Raw genomic sequence first — 17,785 nt, 5'->3', positions numbered from 1 at the left:
CTCTCAACTTCCTCATTCCTCTTTGCTTTTTTCCTTCCCACCCACTCGTCTCACTTGTTTTACCTCTTTAGCTCCACATTTTCTCGCAGCCTCCCCCCCTCCTCCCATACATTTTCTTGTGATCCTCGACAGCTACTTGGTGCTATTTCTCAGGAGTGAACGCATCCCACGACAAACCCCCGGATGCCTCTACCCCGAAACGTCATTATCGAGAGATACCCTTGGCTCAACCTCCTGTTCGTTTCCCACGTTTAGTTCATTTGTCTCTCGTAGGGAATTTTTTTTTCCACCCTCCGCCCGTCCCGTCCGGGTTCAGGTATCTCGCAAATCCAATTGCCAACGATCCTAATTTCGTTGCTTGCTCCCTCATTTTTCTCCTTCGCAACGCCCAACGGTAGATCATCTCGGGATTTCAGGTTGCCCGAAGTCTTGTCATATTTCCAATTATCTGAGAGTTGAAAGCTGAGGGTTTTTCCGCAATGATTTTCTATCTATCACCGTTTTATTTTTTCTCGTGCTGTCGTTTTTGCTTTTTGTTCCCGGCGAGATTCGATACTTTTTCTTTATTGTCCGGGGAAAATGGAACATAAATTTTCAGTCCTATTTAATTTTTTCATGGAATTTTTAATAAAATGGCATGACTCGATAAATTTCTGAAATTCCGAAAATGTTGAGGAGTGATAATGATTTTCATTCATCATATAAACAATCACTTTTCCACTGTACAGGAATTTCCATTTCCCCACGTCCCTTTCAAATGAAAAAAACGAACACGTTTTCAATTTCTCCAATTTAAATTCCTCAAATTCATTTACTAGGAAAATGGGAAAAAAACGCTTCCGGCAAATACTCCATTGAAATCCGTTTGAACATAGAACACAAAGAGATGGAGTGCTTCGGGGGACATGCGTTTCGATTCAAATGAAAAGTTCGATGCATCGCAGTGTAACTCGGCAAAACACGAATAAAATTCAATTTCCATGGTTATACCGGCATGTAACTCTACCAAGGCATGAGCGATGATTATCTCCCGGAAATTAAATTTGCTGTGTACTATGCCGTGTATTTCATCTCAGTTGTGCGCAACTTCTCTCCCTCATTAAAATATTTTCCCATTTTATATTTTTATGAATAAAACTTGCGCATGGTGTATGACTCGAGGGAAATTGGATTAATTATTCGCGTTCGAGTAATTTTCCGTTGGGCTGTGGTTGATACTCCCATTAATCTCATTGTTGCCAGTTATGCTCATTCATTTTCCCTGGTAATAATCCCTTGCGAATCTCGTAATAATGGATACTTCTATTATTACGTGACAGTCGGATCATAAATGAATAAATTCCCGACAGATTTGCTCATGGGATAATTAATCCATTCAATTGTGGAGAAATTGTGGCGCCAGCAAGATAGCACTTTTAATCGACTTATTGGTGCAACTTATTGTTCGCTTTTGTGTGTATTATTTGAGTGGCCCTAGCCAAAAATAAATTTTCTCTGAACATTGCTCCCATATCTAGATAAAAAAACCTAACGAAAAAAAAACTATCCCAGCGAAGGGACTGTGGTGACGGTAGTGAAGTCACACGGGACACGGTTGTTAATTTTCTGGGGTCTCCATCCATTAGCTACAACGCCAGAATTGGCTACCACATTGCAACAGTCAGGTAATTAAAAATGTGTGCAGCCACACATGAAATGAATCGTCGTGTCCAATACACCGTTGCAAGCCGTCAAAAATCCAGAGCTTTTCCCCACTAAATTGTAATTTTTTCATCATTCGCAGTTAAACCTGTCATCTCCACATACATGAAAAAAAGGGTGGTCTCCCTTCTAGCGATATCAGACAAGTTACAGGCGCTGATTTTTAATTTAAAAAATTCATTGAACATTTTTAGTTCTGCATACATGAAATAATTGGAAATGTTATATTTACAGAAACTCTCAAAAAGCTTTTACAAAACTTCTAAAAGAAAATAAATGTCTATAAATTGGAAATAACGTGAAAATGGTGGAAAATTATCACAATCTTTTATTTGCCCCTCTGGCAATTCTGGAATAACAGATCGTATTTTTCATTTGGCTGGCTCTCATTGCAATTGCATATTCGACGTGGAATTACGCAATTAAATGGAATCAGAGAGGGCAAAAGTGGGTTACCCCGTGACAAAAGGCCATGGATTTTTTTTTCATCCCTCATTGTTCCCGTATTTAATTTTATTTTTCACCCCTTATCACTCGATGGAATCCAATGGGGAATTACGTTCCACATTCAATTCACGTTCTCGTTAACGCACGCGGTGGAACCCCACTGGAATTTACCTCCTCCTTGCTCATTGTCTCTGATTACACCAATGGGAGGAGTCAGAGTTGATGGGCTCTTGATTGCTGGAGGAGGTTTCTAGTGTTAAACAGTCAACGCAAAAAGCCCGTAATTGTTTTTCCCCCAAAGGGAATCGTTTTCACATCAGAAATAATCACCAACTAATTTCTCGATGAATAATGAATAATTTTAGATATGAGAGAGCCTCGCTTGGGTTACACTTAATATCGATTAAATTCTTCACTTCACAACTTCAATACAGATTTATAAAAATCACTGGAGAGAAAGAGTGAAAATGGAAGTACTCATTTCCAGTGATTTCTTCCTTGATTTCTGATAGACTGGTCCAGTACTCTCCCAAGTGACCTGACTTCCTTGAAAACTTTGCATACAACAGAGGGGCTCCAAGAATCTCAAAGAATTTTGAAGAATATGGGCTGAATAAAAAAGAGGAGAGGGTGAGGAGGCATCGTCTGACCTCATTCTCTCCCTGAATCGTTGGAGCGTGAGACGCAGCCGAGGGAAATCCCCTCGGCTCGTTACACGCATTCCAGTTCAGTGAAGTATGCCACATTCAGTGCGCAAAATATCAAAATCAAGAGAATCGTTTTTGACCCAGTGCAAGGAGGCTATCAGTCACATAGGAAAGCTGGAACTTCTTTGACACAGTAGGAATTTAATATTCAGTGACAGACAATTCTACTTTAAAGGAATATTGAACGAAAGCTCCTGTTCAGGGAATTTCCCGCTCCTGTTTGCATATGCACGGCGAGAAATATTGAATGAACATAGCGTATCTTTTTTTGAACTTCCGTATTGGTTCTGGAAATCCTAAGAAATTGAGCAACACCCAGCCAGCTTCTCGCAATGTTATGAGTGAGCGACTCAGGAGGGATAGAAAATGACTGCTGTCATGGAAACCTCCACTGCAGGTATGGTGACAGATGTTCGATAAATGGCTAACGGTAATTGCAGGAGCAATGGATGTGAGACGTGGTGATTAATAATGTCTCGGAGGAGGCTCAAATTCTCTGGCAACGCTTGTCCAGTGGTCATGTTACAAATTGTCATGATGGGGATCATCAATCCTTAATGAGAGTGAACGAAAACGCGAGTAATGGTATCGAAATTGAAGTTCTCACTACGTTAGTTGTTAAAATATTTTTTTACTTTCCATGGCTGAAATTAAGACGTCTTAAAGATTAGTTTTTACAACCCTATGAACTGAGTGAAGCGTGAAAGTGATTTATGCGTAGAATTTATAGAAAATAAGATCGGACAGCGATTGAGAAAGGTCATTCTCCTCGCACGCCATAAAAATCTATTCATTGCGAAGTTTCGGCAATAAAAATGAACTGCTGTCGATATAAATCTATGACTTCCCATGTCATTGATGGTTTTATTCCGGCAATAAAAACTTTAGTTAGGAAATAATTTTCCGGTATCACCAATAACACTCTGCAGTTATGAGAGATGAAGTCAATTCTTCAATTTCAAATTTATGACATTTTTGTACGTGAACAAAGTCAGCTTCACGGAGAAAAGAAATTTTTCCCCAACTGAAATTTATGTAGCAAAATTATGTTTCCAATTAATTAACCCAAGAGACTCCAATGAATCAGCATAGAAATATAGAGCAGTATCATTTGCAAAACAATTTACCATGAAGTTCAACTGGACGAATTCGTCTGTAACTATGACTCAGCCCAACTTAAACCCACCCCGCTACCGTCATTCTTCACGGAAACTGAAACATGTAACTAGCAAAGTTAGTTTCAACCTCGGCTTAACCTTATTACCCCAATGCCTGTAACTCTCACGATGTAAACTTATACATTATGATCACACTTCTCCGTTATCATGGTTACGACACTGAACTGCATTAATTAACGCCCGTAATTGGACAAGATATATTGAAGAGACATTGGAGTCGGGGCATCGTTGTCAGTAGAACGAAATCATAGTGATCAGCCGGTGAAGTGATAGCCAAAAAGGTTTTCCCCGGGAGCTATTAGCATTTGTCGAGTTGAATAGTTTGTGATTGAGAAACTAGAGAGTAAGTCGGATCAAAGGTGAAAACTCTCGGGGATGACATCCCAGTGGTTTCAGTTGACTCTTGAGTGTCTCCACGTATTTTTAAATGAACTTTGATGAAAGTCCGCGACGGACAAATGAATGAGGAGAGCGTATTGTATTTCGAACTGGATTCAATAGAGGAGGGCTAGAAGGAAACTCCTTCGAATGAGTTTTGTCAAGTCTCTTGAGAATAAAAAAGTGAATAGGAGAGTAAAGCAATACCAATAACGATGGTATTGTTTAAAATTGACTATCAAGACTTGAGGAGGAGGCCCTCTCGATATGCCTCCTTAAATAAACTACTTGGTAATTCATCGCGTCAACACGTTGTTGCAATTTTCAAAATAATGTTTCCATTCATCATCATCTGAATTTCAAATTTACGGGAGAGGTTAAAAATTTATTGCAGAAATGAGAATAATGGAATATATTCCATTACTTGAATAGTGGAATGTTGAATACATCCAGTGAAAAATAGGTAGCACGTATGGCTGAATGTCTCTCTGGACTGCGTACGTGTCATGAGAGGGTTGAACGTAACTCTTCAGTGAAGACAAACCGCAGATACATAGAAAAATTCCATGCGCCTGGTATGGAATGGGCGGGGGAGGAGACGAGAGTCGGTGGTAGCTGCTGCATAATGTTAAAGTACAGAGATGAAAAATACTCGGTGACTCTGGAGGCATCTTTGGTAGCAAGATGGCCGACTAATTAGAAGGTACGCGACTGAAATATAAATGTCATGATGGAGACGTGGTATATAACTAGGGGAGCAAGAAAAGAGAAACATTTTTCGCGTTGGAGGGAGGGGGAATAAAAAAGGTGGGTCGCACTGTTTACTTGACATTCTTCTCTCGTCTTTTGTACGCCATGAACCACTATTTTCCTTAGTTTTCCGACCACCCGTTTCGTTCATCTAATGAAAACAGAACTAACCTCAATATTTTGTTTATCAACGGAACGCTCCCATTTGCGCTTGTGCATTTGAATTTGCCGTACGATTCTTTGTTTCATCGTCGGGAATTGAATTCCACTTGAAAAAAAACTCTCCAGTTCTCTCCGTAAAAATACCCCGCGGCAATGGGTACTGTACAACAGAATAAACGTAAAATTAAAGAGACGAATGAGGGGTGGATTTGTACCTGAGGCAACGGAAAAATGAAATTGTATTTTTCGCAGAGAGATGAGAATTTTCGCTGGGAAAAAGCGTTTGTGAATGCTGGGGTAAAATATCCTCGAGCTCTCTCTAGCGAGTAGGAATGGATATTTCACTTTGTTGTGGCTGAGTATGGAGTGCATCAGTAGTGTAGGCAAACATACCTGAACATCTCATATTTCAAAGGTTTTAAATTGATGGTCTGGGTGAATTGGAGGGAAACATTTGAGTTGAATATAGGGTGGGAAATGATGAATTTTAAATCAATTGCACAACTTTCCATCAATAGTACGTCCGCTGGAAGATTACGGAAATTGTAAAGTCCACCGAGATACAAAGTCAATGAACTTCCTAATTATTTACAGCAGAATTGCATGCGAAAATGTCTAGAAAAATTTGTAAAGTTCGGCTATTCATTTTTCATGACTTTATGCAATTTCATCATTCATTCGTACATAGCCAATCTTCGAAGCGGAGACCCAAAGATTTCCCGAATGGTTCGCCGTAACCCACGCACCAGTATATGTAAATCAGAATACAGTGACGTTCCATTCTTGGATACATAGTTTCATGCAAATTCGTAGCGATCAGCGGGGGAGAGGATGGTAGTCGGCAAGTCTCAATGGAAGCAACGGTAACATTGGAATAGTTAACGCCAGTGTGGGGCCCTGGACGATTGAAATGGAGATGCTGATGCAGATTGATGATCCACCGGGAATTGATACCCCGCATAAAATTTATCAACGAAGATAAAAATTATCCCTCACGGCTGACATTCTCCAGGAAGTTATCAATAAAATATTCAATTCAATAGATTGTGGAGGTTCAGTGGAATTTGAATAACAATATAGATGTGGAGCACACTGATTGATGGACTAATCGTGCGACTTATTGGTCGGCAATTGGTAGCCATGGCAATCGGGTGAGGATTAACTTCTAACTATGGCTGACTATTTCACTAGCTTGTCTGTGAATTTGCATTGCTGAGCAGGCGAGTTTGGTGCGGCTTTGCTGGCCGGCTTGCTGATTTTGACGCACTGGGGAAATGGAGAAGGTGTAAAAGCAAGTGCTACCCAATTAGTGGCTACGCTACCGACCAAACCCTAATTCACTGATTCAACTAACCTGTGCAGTGGAATTCCTATATGATTCCTCATTTCTACTCGCTCAGCTGCATTCGCAAACGGGTGAAGGATTTCCCTTTGATAATTGTAAGCGATAGTCAGACTGGATTGACTCAATTGTATGCTTTGATTTTAACGGCTCTTACAAATGACTCATAGTATGTCTCAACTTCAAACACCTGTTTCTTCGGCCCCTTCACATACACGATTAATAATCTTCTGGAGTTCAGTAAGAAATCGGAGTTTTTTTCAATTTCGAATCCTCTTCCAGAGGTTTAATAGAATAAGGTAGAAATGTTATACGACTACCGACAAGCCCTGGCAAACGCTCAAATAGCAAAGCGGCACGATGATAAATAGCCCCGAAGCCTCGCCACTTCGGCTATATGAGTTAATATATATACAGTACAAGAAAAAGCATTCTGCCACTGACACGTATATCGCAGTTTCTCAGGGGCGGCTTATCGTCCCCCCGGGAAGAATGATTTTTCCAAATGGTCGAGACGTGCGATCACCCGACTCTCCAGTATTAAACAACTGCACAACCCTGACGTCTTTTTCCTATATTTTTGCGCAACAGAAACACCACAATTCCCGTTGAGCACTGGACGCCAATTGTTCCCCGGAGAAAGTACAACTTGACCGTCTCTGAGTTTTTATTGGGACTCTTATTGAATCCGCGCTTGTTGCAAGCTATAACTGGTCTTCAATTTCAATATATCGTCAGTTGCCATGTTTCCAGTGGTGCAGAGAGCCCAGCTCAATGACTAATATCGCATAATGAGAATTTCCATTTCCTGTAGTAACCTTGAGGATTTAATTAAGATGGAAATACCATCTACCTTTCTCCATCACTCCGACCTCCCAAGTTTACATCTAGTGCTTCTACTTGTAGTTTCCCAAACTCACTCTATTCTCCTCTTTTCTCCATAAAATCATACTACCTTGGCAGCTCTAACAATCTACTCTTACGGTATATATAATTATCCAGCAACTGTGGTGAAACTTTGAACTTTGTCAATTTGTTGGGCGTCTTTAGGGCGATGCAAAAAGATGGAAGCCAGGGCTGCTATTTATGGAGGTGGGTTATTAGTTGATGAAATGCCATCCGGCGTCAGTTGTCGAGCCAACAAAGAAATTTCCCGCACTGCTAAAATGAATTCACACCGATAAAAAACAACCGTATCAGCAACGGATGAAAGCATCTGTGACGTCAGCAAACTTCACGGATCGAGAGTTGTAGAACCAACTTCCATTGTGCGACTTCCGTTTGATAAAAAGCGAGAGAGAAGCTTTCAATACATGGATCCATAAACATCTTTGGACAGCTGTATCAGCTGAAAATTTTCTGGTGAGCTTCAGGAGTCCTGAGAAGCACTCCAATACCAAAAAGCCGTAAGTCATCTCTATCTCGATGATTTACGACAACAGATAGATCATCTTTAATTGAATATTCGAGGATGGAGGGTCACGATATTCCATAAGGACACCAATACACATGAAATACCATATGCACCAGTCCGCCCAACTCCCTCGCGTATTTCCAGGGAGGTGATTCGGAAAGTTCTCTCCAATATTACGTTATAACTCGGCTGTTATGGAGAATACGAGAAGCCCTGGGGACTACGAATTGTGGATGAAATAAAGCGATGAGATTGGTATAATGAAAAAATTCAAGTGTCGGTTTGCATTGGGTCCTCAATACTTGCGAAGACTCGGCCGGAAATTACACTCACCACAGAAGGCGACGTTTCCTGGTAAGTGGTATAGGGGAAAGGCAATACTCACTGGTACGAGTGAACACCCCTGAATCCAGTACAGTACCATTTCAACGTTCGCCATTCTTCTGGAATGTTAAAGGGGAGTGGGTAGTTTCAACTGAATAAAATCGCTATCCCAGTTGGCCATCACTCCTGCTCGAGCCAAAATCGCTTTCTCTCCTCCTGCCCTACCTCAACTTGTCTACTGTTACGTAACCAGGAAACCGGCCGGGCAGTCTTAGTGGACGATGTAAAAAAAAAAACTGAGGCATGTGCAGAGGGAAAGGGACATTTCCCTTGATAGTAGAAAAAAAAATAAAACGAGATGGTTGAAGCCGCAGGACGCCCAGAGGCGCATCCCGTTTCCACTCGTGAAACAAGTCCTTTTTATTCTCTAGCAGTCGGTCGCGAGGCCACACTCACCGCGCATGATCCAGTACAGGGTGCCACATCTTTGGAATTCGACCGTGAAATACGGAAGAGTGGCTGGAAACCCTTGATCGGTATCTGTCGAATTCTGGGTTAATGGTGGATTTGATTATTGTCGCATCCTTTTGCAATGCCTGGTATAATAAAAGTTGATGCTGTGCCATTGAGCCTGACTATTCGATTACTGAAGCCTGTTCTTCTTTTTGTTTCAGCTTGTCGGTGGAGAGTTCGATATGGAGCTGAACTTTGTTATTCAGGACGCTCAGAACATCAGGCATATGCTAGAGTTACTCGATCACTGTCCGCCAAACCTCCAGGTAAGCACTTTAAACTCGAGATGAAACAGCATCGGTATTTATATTAAGATATGTGACATGCGCAAAATAATAGCCCTGATTTAATTGCGAGAGTTCAAGGCGTGTCTGTGAGCGCATTTCATGAAGAGGCGCAACTAATTGAAATATAGTCAATTCGGTCGAAGATCAATATCGACAGCATGATGACAGAGAAGCGTGAACACCGTAGACTCCCTATGCTGATAACTTGATCAATTATCGAGGTGTCGATATGATCACTAAAATCGATTCAGGGATCAATTGTCTCTTTGTTGCCTCAATTATTACATCAGACAGCCAACATGAGTACCGTACATATCTTTCTGGGCATAGGTGAATTCTGAATTCAACAGCTGAACCGCATAATCATTTATCCAGCGCACAGCTTATACCCTCTAGCCTGCATTCAGTAATTGCAATGCTCTTCTTGCTTCATATTGGAAATTAATTAGTCGTTGCCGTTTCAATGGTCCCATCCAACTGTAAACGTGAATAGTTCTGTGCAATAAGTCATGCATTATTCCCGGGAAGACATAACAATCCGTCATGAATGCGCTCCTTCAATTCGGAATATAGATGAAATATTTCAAAAATTCATTCCTCATCACGAAAACTTGATGGAAGGTATATGAGCTGTTATAGAAGGAAATTCAGTAGTTGTGAGTTATAGATGATGGAAAATGGTCCGGGAAATACTGCGATAGTTCATGAATTCACTCGTTCGATGGAATGTACATATATATCAAACATCATAGAAATTCAATGCTTGTCAGGGAGAATAATGCAGCACAGATACGCAGTTACGTAAGGATAACAGCATTGAGTAATACCCTCCAGATTCACTATCACTCCTATCTGTATGCAGATTCAAAGATTTTCACGATCGTTACGGTTGGTTGGCATGAGGTCGAACGTGATGTAACAGCAGAACAGAAATGCCACCTAGAATTTTGATTTCTCTTCACGTGTATATTTCTGCAGAATAAAACGTGCCAGTTCTCGCCCGCTTCACTGACACGGGTCTGACCTATTCGTGATATAACTCCAGACCGAGTATTCTTTCACTCGCGATGTCTCTCGCCGAGTCCAAGTTGGATTGAATAGATGGAGGGGCGGGGGAGATGTGCTCAGGCGCATATTTCAAATGTTCAGAGAAAATACATTTCCACTGTGAAACACGCAAACACTCCGACGGGCTATCGTGTACACAAACACTTGGATTTTTTGGTCATTCTACCGTGAGAAGAATTATTCTTGGATGTTTTCTTGTGTTGAATGCTTTATTTTTCCTCTCTACAATGGTAACCGCACCGGGAAAGAAATAAAAAAATATAAAAGCTCATGGCAAGAGCCGTAAATTCAATGGCGGAACGCAATAGGTTAGAGTAGGCACGAGTTACGAGCGCCATTCGGTAACCGTGATTCCGGTTTTACGGCAAATACGGAGGGAGTTGAGACTGGCTCGGGCTTGAGTACCGATTTTGGGGGGTAGGGGGGTGGAGTATACGAGAGTTGGATGACTTCTGATTGAGCGTAATTTTGCACAATTGCCTGCCCTTAGTATCTTCGTTACACCGAATTGAGACTGAGAGACGAGCAGTATCGGTTTGCAGAGTAGATTCAAGTTTGAAGGTGTTTCGTACGGATTTATGATGGGGTTGAAACGGAAACAGAGGCTGATTGCTTTCCAGCCCTTATATAATGTCAGAATCCTTGATTTAGTCTAAATTTTTACCTATCATTTTAAAATGAAAAATTCAATAGATTTCACCTCGATTTGCCTTTACTAATATCAACCAAGTCCTCCTATCAATCATCTATGATAAAATCATTAGATGTAATTAATCTTCCTAAAGAGTTCAATTGCTCTATTCGTAACTTGTAATTATCTTCCTCTTTCGTCTCTAAAGGAGGCAAAAACAATAACTGGAGTCAATCCAATTTTATACGTTTCCGTTTAAAGGTAGAAGTTCAAACACGAGTGTCAGAAAATGGGAAATAGAAGTAAAGGGAAGAACACTGCGTTGAGTTAAAGTGGAGTGAGAAGAACTTTTCGTAACCCCGTTAGTGTCGACTGCCTTGTTTTTCTCAGTGGAAAGAAGGTGAAAGATAGAAGGACTTCGTTTACGACTTTTGCCTCCTCGTTTTGTACTCACTCTTGCATCTGTTTTTCCGTATAAGACTCACTTGAGGAGTGCTGCTGCTGGCTAAACTTTTCCAAAGAACGTGGAAGGGTAAATAGAAATTTTAAACTGAATGAACAGGAACCAAGTGAACCAAATGGAATTGAGTGAGGAGTAACTGGGCAGGGGCGAGAGGCAGACATGATTGCGCTTCTCGGTGAAAGGAGAGTGAAAAAATACTCAAGGCAAGAATTAAAATGATCAGCTAATTGGATTAGGAAAAGCATCGCCTAATTAAAATTTACAAGTCCCTTGTTTTCGTTAGAAAAGATCGTAAATTATCGAGTTAAAGGGAAAAAATCACCGGAATTTAGTCTTGAACGAACAGACGAGTCACACTGCGATTTTATCCCTATAATACTACGACTCCAGAAAAATCATGTAAACTTCCAAAGGTTAAAATTTGCAGCAGAATCACACTGTTAAATTAGAGGGCCTGTAAAGTGGCTCTTCCATGATTCAGAGACATTGCCGTAAGCCAAGCGCTCAAACTGCTGGGCTATAATCAACCTGAGATCAATTTCGTCGTTCTCGCAGTATCACATCAACGGCGCCCTGAATTGTTAATGTCGTTAAAGGAGTTTCCACGTACCTGCGTCCTCCACCCCAATCCCTTCCCCTATATTTCCTTCAAGACGAAGTCCTAGAGCAAACGCTTAGGATGATAGCTATAGGTCATGTGTATGCCATGCAGTCAGCAATCCTCTATACCACGGTGGGTCAACATGCTGGCCACACAAATTACATCTGCAAGTGACATTGATCGCTTCAACGATCTTTCATTTTCCAAATGATGGGGTAAATTTAACCCGACCAGTTTAAATATAAATATAGTGTTGTAAATGTCCAAATTATAATAAATTTCCTGCTCGTGAGGGAAGCATGAAAAATTCGAGACTCAGTCTATTACATTCCTTCAAGAGCTATTGCCATTTCATTAGGGAAAATGAGACGTATGATGATCAGCGAATGATTGGTCCGTTCAATCAGGTGTTTATTAAATCTAACGAGTGCGGTTGTTGTCCAGCCGTTGACGACAACCGCAATTAACTCCACGGGTTCCAACTCACCGGTGTAATTATTATCTTTGATTACTCCACTTGTTCCTTTTTTCCCATTTTCGCACCATTTTATCAACGATAAACACGTAGGGAACACTCGAGATTTTAGTACAATACCGAACTGATGAAAATTCTATATCGCGACGTCCTGGGCACCGATTTTATTCACTGGATAACTGAAATAACGCTGTTTCAGGGTGATAAAAGACCGATTGTATATATATATATATATATATATATACGCGAGGGATTCTACAATGTCGATATAACTGTACGTGAGCCGGCTAACAATTTCAAATTAACGAAAGCTTGTATTGGAAATTCTATAACTGGAATTTAGAGATCCCGGGGAAGAGAGTATTTTATAATTCATGGAGAATTCTGGTGCAGGAGAAGTGGTGGAGAGTATTGAAAATTTCTGACAAACAAAATTTGATTGAAATTCCGCAACATCGACGTGAATTACTAGCCCGACAAACTAATTGATACTGGCGCTGAATTATTGTCGACATTGTTCGTCCGTCATCTATCAAACTCGCTCTCTCTCTCTCTCTCACTTTTCGGTAGTATGCGCTGTCAGAAAAGAGATAGTGAGTTTAAATTGATGGAATTTTGAATGTTCCATAGGTTATTAGTCGTTGGATTTTCCTGCCGACCAAACAATACTCGCATACTCTCCGGTATTTCCAGCTAATTACCATATGTTTAATGTGATTGAGAATATTCGGGATAATTATTTTCATTAGCACTGGTGGGGAGATTTTACCGATTGTTCCGAGTAGTAATTACCCGAGTAAAAATTGTTTGAATTTAAAATATGAGCAATTAATTTCGAGTGTATTTTATCATAAGTCGTTTTGTAAATATTCTATTAATAAATCGCAATCATTATGTACATTATTGATAATTATCCCTGTGTATATTTATTCTCTGTTGTACTGGTATCTGGAGCATTTTTAGTCTACTTTGGAGAAAGTATTTCAATAATTTCCGAAATGTTTAACGCCTCACCGCACGTTCTATCACTGTGACGACAAAATGCAATAATCGTCGTCGGATATTAAATGTTCCAACATAATTTACATTCATACTCGCGAGATACAAGCGAAACAGGGTAACTAGTTCATGCAACCGGTTGTGGTGAGAATTCTCCTAATCATGTTGTGGAGATACTTCGGGGTGTTTGAGGAGCATTTTCGCGGTGAGGCTGAGTTTGTGTTAGTCACACTATCCTGGCATTTCGTTGCCGATGATTGAGTTCAAATATTATACAGGATTTTTTTTTAAATTGACCATAAAGTACGAATTTTCCTTAACCCCTCGGCAATTGGCCTATTCAGCCGTGATACTGTATCCGTATTCATCAAGTGAATATCACAAAATCCCGAAAACCTCAATTTTTTACTGAACCAAGGCCCATCATGATCCGCAACCGACTGCAAAGCCCATATATTTTCATTTCGTCCACAGCCCATCGACAATCTATCACACCCATCATTCCAACGTACAAAAGCGTATCAGTATCACCACTGTGCTATTCAATGAACGATTGTCAATAAAGATTGTTCCACATAGACAGCGATAAAATTCAATTCCTCACAATTCGACAGAGCCACAATATCCACTACTCAGTCATTGATTCGGTCCGATCATCCCTCCGTATCCTATCGATAGATTAATGCCGGTCCTATCGTGATTTGGAAAGCGCCGGTGAAAGCAATATTCCACCAGACCGACCAAAGTCGTCTAATGTCAATTTACACAGAGAATATATGGACATGGATTTTATTATTATGAATTAAGATCTGGGTGAATTGTTTTTATTTGATTAGATTTTTTTCATCGACAAATCCGTAAAGCTCAGTCCAGTGTATATTAATCGTCGCACATGTTAACCATCGACAGTTGTATACCAATACTTCAATAACCATCATTTAGCTTGGAATATTCTTCATCCAGTTCCAGCAACAAGTGATGATAAATATTGATGATGCCAATGCATTTTGAGTCGTAGAAATTCACCAGCTGTTTGCGAAACTATACGACAGCAAATAAAATGAAACGAGGGCATAACGTGGCGTCGATATGTACGCCGATTTCCTCTTTGTTACGCCAATGCGTGAGCTGCATATATTGATTTATCGCCCATTCTCCTCCCACCAATTGCCAAAGCCCCGTTCCTCCCACTGTTCCAGTGGAAGTTCCGAAAAAAAGGAATGGCAGGAGGCGTCAGGGGATGGGCTGCAGTTCGTCGGTACGTCCACTGTAGTTCAACACCCGATTGCACTTCACTCTTTACTGGTTTCTCTGAGGGTCATTGGGTTTTCAAAAATTCCGGGGAAATTTAACCCAGAAGAACTACTTCGTCCGGCAAAGGGTGGAAGGTTGGTTATTACGGATTTTTCAGAGATAAAAAAAATAATCTGGACGAACATTGAGAGATTCAGGAGGTGGGGGGCAAGCGTTGACTTATTTGTCTCCGCATTTTATCTCGTATTTTTCTGTGCAGTCGTGAATGACAATACATAAACTTCGTTAACTGAAGTTGCAAAAAAATATCTCCAGGAATTCACATATTGCGAAGCGGAAGCGATTCCAGAACACTTGGACGAGATTCCGCTTCTGAAGTTGGCAATGGTAATGGGAGAAAATTCTTCCACGTTATCCGTGCAATTTTCCGCAACGGCAATTGCTACAATATGCCACACGTTGAGATTTTATCTCATCCGAGTACGACGTCACCGGAATTTTCGCATTTCACTATGAGTGTTACCATCCGGATTTTTAGATTCCCGTTGGGAGACGTCGAGAGGGATGGAATTTACCAGGGAAAAGGATTGTTCGGGCTGTGTGGTTCCTTTTTCATTGAAATTTTTTGTTCACCGAGAAATAATGTACATATTCTGTTACGACGGAGAGAAGCAAGAATGATGGAAAAGAGGAAGAGAATGCCGAATAGTGGGATGAAGATTTGTCCTGGATACTACGTGGTTTGTGCAAGAAGATTAAATTATTGCTTGTGCTGAAGCCACAGTGCTTTTCAGCAAGACTAGTTTCAACATTTTTGTGGCTTTCGATATAATCCCGGGCTTCAGGCTTTATAACCCAAACCATATCCCCCCCACCTCATCCATCAAGTAGTGAAAAGGAATTACCATAAATTTTCAGAAGATCTTCCCTCTCATGATGATATTAGTTCTCTGCTCGAAAACAAAGCACCTCCACTAGCACGAAAAATATTAATTAGAATATAACGTTGGCCTCAACTTATTGGGCTTGATTCTCCCTCAGCTCGGAATAATTTTCCTTCGCTCGTCTACACTGATCAGAATAAAAAGGCGGACTTTTTGGTGTCACTCTTTAGGTACCTCTAGTGTAGAAGCTCTCCTATTATTCTTTCCCTCCTACGACAGAAATCGACCAGGTTGGACATTGGTATGCACCCCTTGGCGCTGACTAATGGCCTCCGCGTATTTGCTCTAGCTCTTTTTACCCACTTTTTCCCTTCGTTTTTCTTCCATCGACATCCGACGTTCGTCACTTCTCCCATCCGAACAAGGGAGTAGAGATCCAAGCGTTCGGAATATCCCTCCGATCGCTCTCTACTGTAAATGAAGAGGAAAAAGGGAGCGCTCAAGCCGGAAAGCATGGGAGCCAAGTAAGAACAAAGTGCTCGGCTCCAACTAATGACGCCCGACGAATTAAAAATAACTCATTAATTATTATTTGCTTATGAAGCATGACAGATGGGTAGGGAGGAAAATGAGTATTAATGAGTGCTCACGTAGTAATGATTTCGGGGGCGAGAATGCGTCGCGAATATTTAAAAATCACGGAAATAATTATATTCTCGATAATGTTCACCGAAATTCCCCTCCAATTAGTTGAGACCTCCTTTGCTCGCAGCTAATCGTAAGAGGTTTGAAATTCCACGAGATTGTGACGAGTCATAAACAATAGTCCTCCATGCTTGTCGCCGGTAACGATGCGTCTTCTCCACCCGAGAAGATTCCTACACATCATATCAATTTTCATCATCCTTGGAGGTATAATTCACACATCAGTCTACCTGTTATCACCACTATTCGCCTCATAACCATTCGCCAACCACTTGGTCTCAATGGATATTCATCTCGGGTATGAGGTGATCAATGTTTGCACGACATACTCAGGAGGAGGGAGGGAGGACTGGTGAAGACAATGAGGATCTTTTGGATGAAGTGCGCGTAGTTACCATCACCTCGAGGATTGTGTGCGCACATACCCTGAGCACTTGAGACTGCATCAGACGAAAGGTGGGTACGAGTTGGGGAGAGGGGCTTTGCACGTCTAACAAGCTAGTCAAGTACCTGACGTAAACAATAAGAGTTGAAGCATTTGCGGCTATGCTCCAGAGTGTCTTTAAAACAATACGAGAGCCTAAAAAAAATGAATTTTCGGGGTGAACAAGCACTTAACCTGAACGCTGGAGGTAATTTTGTTTGTCCCGAGGTGATCCTCATCCCTCAAATTTTCCAACGTGGGGTCCAAGTGTGTTGAAGACTTGAGTGGATCAAGTGAAAAGAAATTAAATCTGAGATTTAACTCGTGGCAAATGCCGGAGAAAGGATGAAATTCTTGGTGTTGAACGGGGGTTGAAATATCGTTGAAATTTTCGGATGGAATAAATCACAAGTGGTTATGATTCACGTGTGATAAACGAGCCGTAGAGAAGTTGGTGTCGCATACTTTGGGGCTAAAAGGAGGATGAGAGAGATCTGAATTCAATCTGTCGAAAAGGAACGTCTCATTCCTTTGGTAAACGAGGTAGACTGAAGATTTTCGTGAGACGATTTTATATTTCCTCTTGGTTTTCAAAACTACTTGAGTTGCACGAGTGCACAGACACAGCCCTCGTAGTACGAAAGCCCAAGACTTTAGTGGCTCAGGTGTAGAGCTGAAACGTTGAGGGAAAGATTTTTCGTTCGAGGAACGAAAGAGGCGAATTTTAGGCTGTACATGGAAAGATATTCAACGATGTCAGTATGCTGATGATGAGAGTCTAGTCTAGTCTTTGTTTGGCTCGAGGCAATTCATCCACCCATTCGAAAATATAGGGTCCACATGTATTGGAAAAATGGGTGGATGAAGCGAGGGAAATGAAATCTGTGATTTAACTCTCAAGAATTACCGGAGATAGAATGAAATTCTTCGTGTTGAAGAGAGGTTGAAATATCGCTGAAATTTTCGGATGAGATAAATCACAAGTGGTTATGATTCACGTATGATATATGAGCCTTGGAGAAGCTGGTGTCGCATACTTTATGTTGAGAGTGAGGGTGAGGGGGATCTGAATTCAATC

General features: G+C 41.0%; 1 protein-coding gene across 15 annotated transcripts in view; it reads left to right on the top strand.

Moving 5' to 3' along the window:
• The window catches only part of Rg (rugose), a 177,293-nt gene that overhangs the window by 80,724 nt on the left and 78,784 nt on the right, over nucleotides 1-17,785 (top strand). For all 15 annotated transcript variants that reach the window (XM_064136363.1, XM_064136356.1, XM_064136364.1 and 12 more), the window contains exon 2: nucleotides 9,078-9,182. In XM_064136363.1, the coding sequence (XP_063992433.1) occupies nucleotides 9,078-9,182 (105 nt within the window). The remainder of the gene's footprint in view (nucleotides 1-9,077; nucleotides 9,183-17,785) is intronic.

Source organism: Diachasmimorpha longicaudata, chromosome 17 (assembly GCF_034640455.1).
Source record: "Diachasmimorpha longicaudata isolate KC_UGA_2023 chromosome 17, iyDiaLong2, whole genome shotgun sequence".
Lineage (NCBI taxonomy): Eukaryota > Metazoa > Arthropoda > Insecta > Hymenoptera > Braconidae > Diachasmimorpha > Diachasmimorpha longicaudata.
The sequence above is the reverse complement of the archived record's forward strand: the minus strand, read 5'-3'. Positions and strand labels throughout refer to the sequence as shown.